At 36.7% G+C, this 12,341-nt stretch overlaps 1 protein-coding gene across 10 annotated transcripts in view; it reads left to right on the top strand.

The window, feature by feature from the left end:
* AHI1 (Abelson helper integration site 1) overlaps window positions 1-12,341 on the top strand; it is a 216,703-nt gene that overhangs the window by 120,072 nt on the left and 84,290 nt on the right. For 9 of the 10 annotated variants that reach the window (XM_055135618.1, XM_055135619.1, XM_055135620.1 and 6 more), the window contains one exon: window positions 7,370-7,422. The exons of the other annotated variant lie outside the window; for it this stretch is intronic. In XM_055135618.1, coding sequence (XP_054991593.1) covers window positions 7,370-7,422 — 53 coding nt within the window. The remainder of the gene's footprint in view (window positions 1-7,369; window positions 7,423-12,341) is intronic. 10 annotated transcript variants of the gene reach the window in all.

The raw sequence follows: 12,341 nt of genomic DNA, 5'->3' as shown, positions 1-12,341 counted from the left end.
TCAGTATTATAAGAATTTGAGGTGTATCTCCAGGATGTCCAGAATTCTTAAGGAGGCAATACAGCTGGAGATAAATTTTTAACTGGCTGACATTTTGGGGTGTGTGTGTCTGACCCCCAGGGCTTCCAGAAGTACAAGGAGATGGGGCAAGGTAGCCCATCCCCAACTCCTTGCAAGCCTGGAGATTTCAGTCACAAAACCCGCAAATCTGAGTTTTTCAACAGATTAATTTCTGGATGAGTCTTGTCATAGACAGTGGAGTCGGCCAGATCATAGCTGCAATTGTGGAGTGTGGAGGTTTTTGGCTGCTGGGGCTCTGTTTGGGTGGGTGGTAGGGTCATCTGCACCCCTCCAGGGTACCACAGATGATGACTCAGTCTTGTGCAGGGTCCAGAAGGATCTCTGCATCTTGTTGATCTCAAGATTTAATGAGTCTTTGGACCATAGCCAGTGAGGGAGTTTACATGGCACGAGAGGTGGTTCATGGACGTGACTGCCTCAATACCATATAATTTTGAAAAATCTCCTGTTTCAATATGCTCCACCTTTCCATTTGTACATGGACCTTTTTGAAAATTTTAATATATTAATCTAACTGGCCTTTTTATTCACATCAGTAGACCATTGCTTTAGTTATAGGGGCTCCTTATAATATGGATTGATATTTAGTAATGTTTATTACCAATCATTCTTCTCCTTCTCAATTGATTTTTACATATTTTTATGTGAATTTTGAATCAAGGTATCGAGTGTGTGTGTGTAGGGGAAAATTTTATTAAAATAATTTTAAATTCTTAGATTTGTCTTGGATTATTAATTATTATCTTATTTTTATATTATCTTTAATTATATTTAGCAGTAATTCTTTTAGATTTGATTATCTGAAAAAAGTTTATCTTTTCTAGTTCTTAATAAGGGCTTAAGAATTGAATTTATGATCTTAAAGGTCCTATATCACTGTATCACTATCATCCCATTGATCATTGATTTGCTCGAGCAGGCACCAGTAACGTCTCCATTTGTCCTAAGATATTTAATATAAATATCTCAGTACAGACAACTTTATATTGAGATTGAATAAATAATGCAATTAGTAGGGAATTTGACATTCATGCAACTGATCCAGATTCTTTCTTGGTATCATTTATGGTACACTAAGATCTGCCGGGGATGATTCCTGAACACAGAGCAAGGAGTAAGCCCTGAGCAGAACTGGGTGTGGCTCAAAAACGGTATCAATGTATCACTGTCATCCTTTTGTTCATCCATTTGCTTGAGCAGGCACCAGTAATGTCTCTTTTTGTCCCTGTCGCATTCAGGGTCGGGAATGATGCCCATTATTTTTGCTGTTTTTGGCATATCAGATACGCCATGGGTAACTTGCCAGGCTCTGCCATGCAAGATTCTGCATTGCTCTCCTCCACTCTTTCAGGAGCTTTGTTTTATAGTCTCTGGATCTTGGTCATTAATGAGATTATGTGGTGGGTGTTGGGGGGCAGTTTGTGGGTGTGACTGCCAAGCTACTGGAGAACTGGAGATCTGAGAATCTGGGTGGAGGAAACTCAGTCCCAATCCGAGCAGGCTTAGAGTTCTCAGCCATGGGTCCCGCATACCTGTTCCTTCATGGGTGAGGCTCATCCGAGCTTGTGGAGAGTGGCCTTGAGCATGGCTGCGGCTGGGTTCTGGAGGTTTTCAGCTGCCGGGGCTCTGCTCAGGGCGGGGAGGGAGACTCAACCCATCCCCCATCCAAGGGGTCCCCGGTGAAGACAGACTGGCGTGGGGGCAGGAGATTCTGCATCAAAACCCAGGCTCAAATTTTTTTTGATAACTGTTCATTAAATTTTATAGAAATTATCCCTACCTCTTGAAACTTTGTAGTCTCCTTGGATAGATTTATTTCAGTTTTTTTCCTTGCCATAGATATTCAAAACACAGCTCTTTCTGTGCTCTCTATAGAAATTTATAGCTGTTTCCTATCCTACTCTGGTAAGATACTAAATTAGAATGTTATCTGAAACAGATTCGATTGCTCTTTTTTCAGATGTGTCATGAAAAGGAGAGAGATTCTCCTGTTTCTAGAAGTGCTGTAGCCGTAAGCATATGGTAAAGATATGTGTGATTGTTGTCTATTAGTTCTAGCCTTAGAATTTGGCACATATTCTTCCCAATTTACTTTTACAGTAAACCTGGCTGTCTTGGTTTTCTTTTATCTTTGACAATGGTCATGAATGGAAGCTTGGTAGAATTAGAGCAATATATAATTCTGTGATCGAATCAGTTCAAATGGATATCATATTTAATATTCTACAATATAAATTAAAACTGTATCACCAAAATCATAACATTTCTTCTGGTAGAACTGGAGAGACAATACAGTGTGTAGGGTGTTAGCCCTATACATGGCCAACCTGGGTTAGATGTTTGGCATCCCATCTGGCTCCCTGGACACTGCCAAGAGTGATCCCTGAGCACTAGTCACAACAACTTAGTAAACCCTCAGACAATGACTTAATGTCCCCACAGTAAGCTATAATAATTTTCACAATTTTTCACTAAATACAATTTTGATAATCCTATTAGTCGTTTAGCGACCACAAGCAAATAAAATAAATTATTTGGAGCCTGCTGTGGGGACAGGTTTGAGGGGTTGCTTAGGAAATGGAGACATAGGTGGAAGGAAGGTCAGAATGGTGGTGGGGGTGACTTTTGGATTATTGAATACCTGTAACAAATGCATCATGAACAACTTTGTAAATTACAGTGTTTAAAAAAAGTGGAAAGAAGAGAGTATTACAAGCTGTAACCATTACATAAGCATTAAAAAAAAAAGAGTGATCCCTGAGCACAAAGCAAGGACTAAGCCCTAAATACTACCAGGTGTGGCCCCAAAACATAGAAAATTTCTTTTAGATCTTCGTTGAGTATCTTAATATCTCAACTTTTGAGTACTGCATTTAGTTTTGCAGTAAGGTTTTTTTTTTTTTGGCTTTTTGGGTCATACCCAGCAATGCACAGGGGTTACTCCTGGCTCATGCACTCAGGAATTACTCCTGGCAGTGCTCGAGGGACCATATGGGATGCTGGGAATCGAACCCGGGTTGGCCGCGTGCAAGGCAAATGCCCTATCCGTTGTGCTATCATCAATCCAGTCCCAAGTTTTTTAAAAAGAAAATAATGCAGTAACGTTTTTAGTTCCAGAAAATTAGTTAAAACTTTCTGATGACAAATGAGCACTTTCAACACTGTGATAGTATATGAACCCGGTATTCATGTCATTTACTTCATTAGTTCATTTAATATTTGAATCAACTCTTGAGAACATTGTGTGTTAAGTAATTGAACTTGGCACTGTATATACAAATATGAGTCAATCAAGTTTATACCAGAAGGGATAAACAAACATATAAATAGGTCTGGAGAGTTTGTAACTTAGATAGGAGGTATCTGTACTTATTGTTTGTGACCTGTGAAATGTTACCTACCTTTTTATTTGCATACTGAAAGTCACTGTTTTTAACTTTTAAACTGTGGTTGTCTTTCTTCTTTAGCTCAGAACTCCTAATACATGTCTTCTTTTTCTCTGTTTTAAGTTGAGATTCTCTTATTTTATTATTCTATATTATTCTCTAGTAATTATTTCATTACTATCAGTAACTATACCAGCTTCAGAAATTTTTATTTGGTCTCCTTTAGGTTACTTAAACTCCTTGTGAAAATTATAATTTTCTTTGCATGCACTTGGTATATGGTATGGCTGAGATATAGCTCTGAATTGTAGCACAAATGAAAATCAGCTCTGTTCTACTGCTATCTTTCTTCTAAGGCACAGGTGTAGCTATATAGATGCATGTGCATATTAAAAGTTAGATCAGATCCTAGGAAATAGGCATATTTTATTGAAATTCTTGATTTCATTTCTTTTTCATATGTACATATATAGGAATAATTTTAAATTACCAAAAACTATTGACTGTTAAAAAGTAATATATTGAAAATATGTTGTGGGAATAATTATATGTGGAAGCAAAATATAATAAAACATGATAGATGATAGATAATAGCATAAATAGACTTACACTGTTTAAAGGAGCTTATATTGCTTATGAAATTTAAAATCAATTCAGGATTTATTGTAATAAATTTATTATCTATGTTATGATTTATGCCTGGCAAGCTACCCATGGTGTATTTGATATGCCAAAAACAGTAACAGCAAGTCTCACAATGGAGACGTTACTGGTGCCCACTCGAGCAAATCGGTGAACAACAGGATGACAGTGATACAGTGATCCTACAAATTATAGAGCAGTAGAAAAAAAGACAAAAATAGATACAATGAACACAGACATATTAATAGTTGTACTAAATGTAAACAATCTAAGAATTGGAAGCAGAAATTGTCCTATGCAACAATCTTGTCATCAATACTTATTGAGATATTGCATGAACGAGAACACATTTACAAATTCACAAATCCTATTGTATGCCACTTTTATGCAAAAGCCAATTTTATGCCAGACTGTTCTTGATGGTTGTCACTAGACAGGATTGTAAGAGTAGATAGTCAGGGAGGTTGGAATTTCACCATTTGTTTCTTGTATGTATTGACATTATTTCTAGTATGAATTTACATTATTGACTGTGAAAGAAATGAGGCCTAAAATAAGAAGGTACCACATTGATTGAGGAAAATATTTGCACTTCATACACCTGATAGAGGGCATAAAAATATATATTAAGCACACTTAAAGCTGAACAGCAAAATAACAACAAACTGTCAAAAAAAAACTGGGAAGAGAAGATAAATAGACACTTCCTCAAAGATGACCAAGGAACACATGAAAAAAAATGTTCATGACCATTGGCTATCAGGGAAATGCAAATCCAAACAACAATGAGCTATCATCTTACTCAGGGAGAATGGGTAAGGTGATATAGAATAAAAAGGCTAGAAACATGTGCTGGTGGGGATGTGTTGACAAAGGAACTTTCATTCACTACTGGTTGGTTAAGCCTCTTTGGGAAGTGGTTTGGAGACATTTTAGCAATTTCAATATAGCTTCCTTATGACCTTGTGATCTACTCCTGAATGTTTACCTCAAGAACATAACAACATTAATACAAAAGGGCATGTGTATAGCTATATTCATGGCAGCATTGTTTACAGTGGTCAAGGTCTAGAAATCGTCCAAGTGCCCAGCAACAGATAAGTGGTAAAATAAATGATAGTACATATACAATAATAAAATACTACCCAGCTATGAGAGAGAGATGAAACCTTGCAATTTAACTTGGATAGAATTTGAGGAAGTTATGCGAAGTGACGTAAGTCAGAAAGAAGACAAATACCAAATGATCTTGCTCATATACATACATAGTATAGAAAAATAGCACAGGGATTAGATGGTCCCCCAAAGAAAACAAACCCTGAGATGTGGTCAATGCAGATGTAATCTGAGGATACTAGGAAGGGGTGGGAGGGATCTTGGTACTCTGGTGATGGGTATATAAAGAAGCACTGCAAGTCTAAAACTTGCACATTGGCATAATGTATATTGAAGTCTATTGGTACTTTCATAAACATCAAAATAAATTTGTAATTAGAAAATGATTTCACATTATTAATTTTTTTCTACATAAACTAGTTTCTAATTTTCTTAATTTCAAGAGTAAGTAATACTATAAATAAATTGTATCTTTCCATAAGATGATAGAATCAAATTGCTCTATAGTATTTTTTTAACTTCTGTTTTACTAGACTCCTTGTATATTATAATCTATCCTTTATAATACGCCTTTTATCATTGGTTATGAAATAGCCACCCAATAACTATCAGTTGATTGAATAAAGGTAATATAGCACTTTACATTTCACTGCCCACCAGTAGAGATTGAGAGATTATTTTTGTTTGGGGGGGTGGGTATTTTATTTGTTTTGTAGATCTGGGGATCTCTTTTATCATACAGCTCCACCCCAACCCCTTCCACACTTGTGAGGCATGCTTTACCACAGATCATAGCACTAGCACAGAGGCTTTTTAATAAAACAAAAACTCTTGTTTTCCCTGATTTCAGTCTTCCTCTGACTTGTAGTTACAACCTCTCCCCCCTCACCCCCTCACATCCCAGCACCACTGGGATGAGTGGAGCACTGAACCATCAGACCTTCTTTGCTGAAGAGATTTCCCCCCCAAAAAAAACAAACAGAATGTAATTAATTTGATGTAATTTGCCGTAGACTTAAAAGCCCTTGTTATTTTTTTAAGGGAAAAAATGAGTTAAGGGCCCTGAAAATAGCTCAGAAAACTGGAGGGCATTCGGGAACCCTGGATTCCCTTCTTCCTGTACAATATCCTCTCTGCAGTCACACCCTCCTTTTTCTCCTCTTCCCCCCTCCCACATCCCAGAGTGACAATTCCCAGACTACTGAGAATGGTGTGTGTGGGGGGGGGGAGGGGAATGAAAAAGAAATAAATGTCTATAAATAAAAAGAACTGGTGTTTTGTTCCAACTAGGAATTTTGCTAATTGCCACTAAAAGTACATTTGTGGTCTCACTTCTAAACAGCCCTGTATGTAACAGCCTTTGGAGATTATCCTACTGTTTTAACTCACATGTTGGTTTGCCGATAGAAATTGAAAAGTAACTGACCCACACCTGTGTTCATTTTTAACTTGAGTTTTGCTTCGAGAGAGTATCTCTATAGATTTAAGATGCACAATGCCATATCTTCAGAAGTCATTTGTTACAAAGAAATGCAATAGAGATTTGGGAACAAAAAAAGATAAATCCATGCTTGACAAAAGCATTTTTCTTCTGTTCAGTCGTTAATATTACCATTTTAGAGGAGAGAATCGAGAACTCTTTTTTCTTCAGGCGCTGCATGATGATTGAATAAATAGAATACACCAAAGTAGGAAGTCAGATGATCAAAGGGAAATTCAAATAGACTTATTTATTCTTTCATAGAAAATAAGAAGTGATTCCTCTTATAGCCTTTGTGATACTTTTTTAATGAAAACTTCATGACCTTAAGTCAGAGATTAAAACTTTCATAGGAGAAATGCAGCAGAGTGGACATAATGGTATAATTTCTTAGCTTCAAGTAGGATGTGGACACATCTTGTGCTATTGCTGGACACCACTTGAATGGGGGAAATTGTCTCAGTTCATCTTGATTAAGGTCTCTTAGTAAGCTAAACTCCCCAACTGTTTCTGAACAAAGAACTCACAATGAAATTTTAAAGAATCCTACCCGCCAAGAGAGGCTTTTTCTTGCATACCCAGGAGTCGTCTTATGATATGATTGTTTTCAAAAATAAATGAATAGGTACAATAAGCAAATATTTGCAATATTTTCTTTTCACAGGGAATATCAGCACGCAGAAATCTTGTAACTCTCATATAGATACAGCACCAACGGTAAGGCAGTCTATTTTTGCATTGTTAAAACTGAAAAGCCCCCAAATAATGCTGGTTACAGTAACATATTATATTGTAGAAGACTCTTGAATCCCCCTTTTGCCAAGAATTCTATCCCATACAGAAATAATCTGCATCTTTTCTAATAAATGAGGAAAACTTACTGAATTTTTCTAAGATAAAGGAAAATAAGGTACCATATCACTTTGCAGTATTTTTTTCTATTTGTGTTACACATAGAAAGCTTTGTATTTAAAATAACAATTTTTATAAAATTTAATAATTTGACAATGTTTTGAAAACTTCACTTAGACAAAATGATGCAAATGTCTGTGAAAATTGATTTACAGCCTTTGAAAAGTAAGTTATTTTGTGAATTAGCATCAAAACTAAGAGAGATTTGCAATAATGAAAAAAGTCCATCATGCTTTTCTTTGAATGATTACTTTGCTATTACTATAGGAGTGAAATATTTTACTCCTCATTTATTAAAGAGAGCAAAATATATTCAGCTAATAATTGTTTACAGTATTAAAATAATTGTAAAGATAATGCATTCAATATACACAATTTACTTTAATCTCTGTGTTATTTGAAACGTAAGTTGCTAGTTACAATTGAATGATTTGTATAAGAAGATAGACTAGAATATATCTTACTCTTCACTAAGTATAATTTTTTCTCATACTTTTATATAGTTGGTTTTTCAAGTACTCCATGTAAATGTAAATTTCATTAAAATGAAAATTTCATGTAAATTTCATTAAAAAAATGAAATTTTTAATGAAATTTAAATGTAAATTTCATTAAAATGAAAATTTCATGTAAATTTCATTAAAAAATGAAATTTTAATGACAATGATTTGAATAGACCATTTTTAAGAAAATGGAGATATTAAACTATATGTGGATTTTGGGGCTGGAGCGATAGCACAGCAGGTAGGGCGTTTGTCTTGCACGTGGCCGACCCGGGTTCGAATCCCAGCATCCCATATGGTCCCCTGAGCACCGCCAGGGGTGATTCCTGAGTGCAGAGCTGGGAGTGACCCCTGTGCATCACCGGGTGTGACCCAAAAAGCAAAAAAAAAAAAAAAACCTATATGTGGATTTTCATGATAATATTTGCTCCCTGAAATATTTATTTGTAATCTTTTTTTATTCAGCTTTTCTGATTACTTAATATATTAGTATCTGAAAAAGATAAGCAATTTTTCATCATCATAATAATAAAATGTACTTTACTATGTGTTCCAGGTTTTCTTTAGTAAGTATGCTAAAAGAAAAGCTCTAGAATTATGTAAATTTTATTCTGTAATACTAAAATTGAAAATTGGCAATTATGAATCACTTGTATCACTTGTCATCCTGTTGCTCATCAATTTGCTCGAGTGGGCACAGTAATGTCTCCATTCATCCCTGTTGTGTTAGTGTAGCTTAATGGTGTCAGCTCGCTCCAACAACACAAAGAGAAAAAAAAAAAGAATACAAAGAGCCTCAAATGGTTCATTCAGGGTCTTGACGAAGTCTGACCATCTCATAAGTGGGCAGCCACGTGTTATTTTGACACCCTATGGAATCTAGTCCATCAGTCATCTCTAAATTGCATTACGTGTCTGGCCCATCTGATTTTGATCGTCGACGAAGGTCGGAACTCCGGATTCCTTCTCTCACTTAAGTGAAACATGATATTCCAAGCATAGCTCTTTCAATTCCTTTTTGGGAGACCCAAATAGCCTTTTCATCCTGTTTTCGTAGGGCCCAGGTCTCTGAGGTGTATGTTAGTGCAGGAAGAACATGGAGTCGAAAAGATGTGCCCAGAGCCTGAGGTTGTTCATCCTCTAAACAACTTCTTTGATGCTCTTGAAGGCGTTCCACGCTACTCTCTTCATCCTGTGAAGTTCAGGTGCCAGGTCATTTGTCATGTTGAGTTCTCAACCTAGATACACATAACTGCTGCATTCAGAGATGTTCGTTCTGTTGAGGGCAAATGGAACATCAGGAACTAGTCAATTTCTCCTGAACATTGTCTTCGTGAGACTCAACTGCAGTCCGACCTTTCCACACTCACGAAGTCGGCCAGCATTCGTGCTGCTTGGCTAATGCTTAGTGTTATTAGAACAATGTCATCAGCGAAGCAGAGGTGGTGTAGTTGCCGACTGTCTATCTTTACTCCCATTCCTTCCCATTCCAGTCATGGTATGACATTCTCGAGGGTGGCACTGAAGAGTTTCAGTGAAATGGTGTCGCCCTGCCGAACTCCTCTCTTTATGTTGATGATCACTTCCTTATAGAACAGTGAGATCCTGGTGGTGAATCCATAATACAGCTCACAGAGGATCCTCATGTACTGAGTTTGAATGCCCTGTTTGGCTAGGGCCTCAATGACCACTTCAGTCTCAACAGAATCAAAAATGCCTTCTTTAAATCAATGAATGTTTAGACAAAGCAGCATCTTGAACTCTCATCAAACTTCAATGAGCTTGGTAACTATGTGGATATGGTTGATGGTGCTGAATTCTTTTCAGAACCCCGCTTGCTCGCATGGTTGTCCTTCGTCTAGTGTTCTGCCAGTGCTATTCAGGATGACTCGAGTGAACAACTTGTAGATAATGGGCAACAGGCAGATCGGGTGATAGTTGCTGATGTCATGGATGTCTCCCTTCTTGGACAGTCCTGCTGGTTTTCCATTGGGATGGAACTTTGCATTCAGACTGGTAGCGTGTGAAGAGCCGAGCCAGTGTATTGACGAGTACTGGCGGCAGATTCTTCAGGTGTTCAGGTTCTGACCTCCGTCTGGACCAGGTGCTATATGCTTTTTTTCCAAAAGCGCTGGACCAGTCAACATTTCTCCCTGCATTCCTGCCAGCACTGATTGTTCTTACTCTTTTTGGTGTGTGCCAGTCTCTGTGGTATAAGGTGACATCTCATTGTTGTTTTGATTGCATCTCCCTGACCATTAGCAATGTGAGAAATTTTCATGTCCCTTTTGGCCATTTTTATTTCTTTGAGGAACTTTCTGTTCATTTCTTCTCCCATTTTTTGATGGGGTTGAAGTACTTTCATGTAAAGTTCTACCAGATATATCTTGGATATTAACCCCTTGGCTGGAGCGATAGCACATCGGTTGGGTGTTCGCCTTTCACGCTGCCGACCCGTGTTCGATTCCTCTGCCTCTCTCGGAGAGCCTGGCAAGCTACCGAGAATATCGAGCCCGAGAGGCACAGCCTGGCAAGCTACCAGTGCATATTGGATATGCCAAAAACAGTAACAATAAGTCAATGAGAGACGTTACTGGTGCCCGCTCGAACAAATCCATGAGCAACGGGATGACAGTGACAGTAACATTAACCCTTTATCTGATGGGTATTTGGTAAATAATTTTTCCCATTCTGTGGGCTGTCTTTTGTATCTTAGTCACCATTTCTTTTGAAGTACAGAAGCTTCTTATTTTAATGTAGTCCCATTTGTTCATCTTTGCTTCCACTTGCTTGGTCAAGTGGTGTTTCATCTTTATAGATGACCTTTAGCTTCAGTGTCATGGAGGGTTCTGCCTATATTTTCCTCCATGTACCTTATGGATTTAGGTGTGATATTGGGGTCTTTAATCCACTTTCCTAGGAGGATAATTTTTCTGATTCCCATTCTTTCTATTTTTGTGCCTTCATTTTCCTCTAAAGGGTTTGAAAGAAAAAAATATTTAGAAAATAGATGAAAGAAGGATGTTAAAAAATTTAACAAGGTGATATGTTTATAAATTGAACTTCGTATTATACTAAAATTTTTTCAGGCATCTATATAAATAAAAGATGTGTTTCTTAGTATTTAATGTTGGAATTCCCCAAGAACTTTTTAATCAATATATGGTAATGAATTATAGTGTGGCCCTACAGCATTATAATGTAATATCACAAATTAATGGCATATATTTATATATTTAATAGTTGTAGCCCAACAATAAAACCATCTCCGTCTCATGGTTCTTTATTCTCTCTCACTTGCTTTTGTTATGTTTTTCTTGTTTTTCCATTATTTCATGAGCCTTTATTGGAGGGAAGAATGCTTATTTTTTATCATATACATAAGACCATGTCAATTTTTGAGAGGCCTTTAATAGAAATTTTAAAATATATATTTTTCATATATATGTGTATATATATGCACATGACTCAATTTTTTTTCACCAAAGATAATCAACACTTATGTTTCTTTTATTTGCTCTTGGCTTGGGAGTTAAAGTCTGCCTTCCCAGCTCAGTGCTTAGGATTGCTTGTGGCAATGCTCAGTGGACCGTGCTGTGCTGGGAATCAAATGCCCCTCTCCTCCATTCAGACAGTGCACTCCAGTCTATTGAGCTATCTTTCCAGCCCAGGCCATTTTTTAAAATCTGGCTGTAATTACCCACTCTCCCTTCTTCCTTCTTCTTTCTTCCTACTTTCTTTCCTCCTTTTTTCTTTCATTTCATTTGTTTTTTGCATGCTGAGTTCTTTATTCATAGCTGAATACATTTTTAATTTTTTAAACTTGTAAATGGATAAGAATGCTATCTAAATCTGCAAAATTTAAAATATGTCCTCATCTTTGCATGAGAAAGCTTACCAGCATTTTTATTTATTTGGACATAATCTCAGAACATCATGGAAATTGATCATGTGTGATGTGATATTTAGCATTGCAGAGCAAAAATACCTACCAACCTGATTATTTCATATAAGTAGCCTTTTATCTCACTCATAAGTTATTGTTTTTTAAATTTTTCTTTAAATTTAGCATTTCAGTTCACATGTGATAGTTAAGTGTTAAGCTTCTCACTGATTTTTATCTTTAATGATATTCTGTTCAGTTAGTCTACTGTCTATAGGAAAACCAACATGAGACAATCATAATATTAGAAGGGTGAAAATAATTAGATGATGCCACTT

This window comes from Sorex araneus, chromosome 4, assembly GCF_027595985.1.
Source record: "Sorex araneus isolate mSorAra2 chromosome 4, mSorAra2.pri, whole genome shotgun sequence".
In the NCBI taxonomy this organism is placed as follows: domain Eukaryota; kingdom Metazoa; phylum Chordata; class Mammalia; order Eulipotyphla; family Soricidae; genus Sorex; species Sorex araneus.
This window is presented reverse-complemented; position numbering and strand designations above follow the sequence as displayed.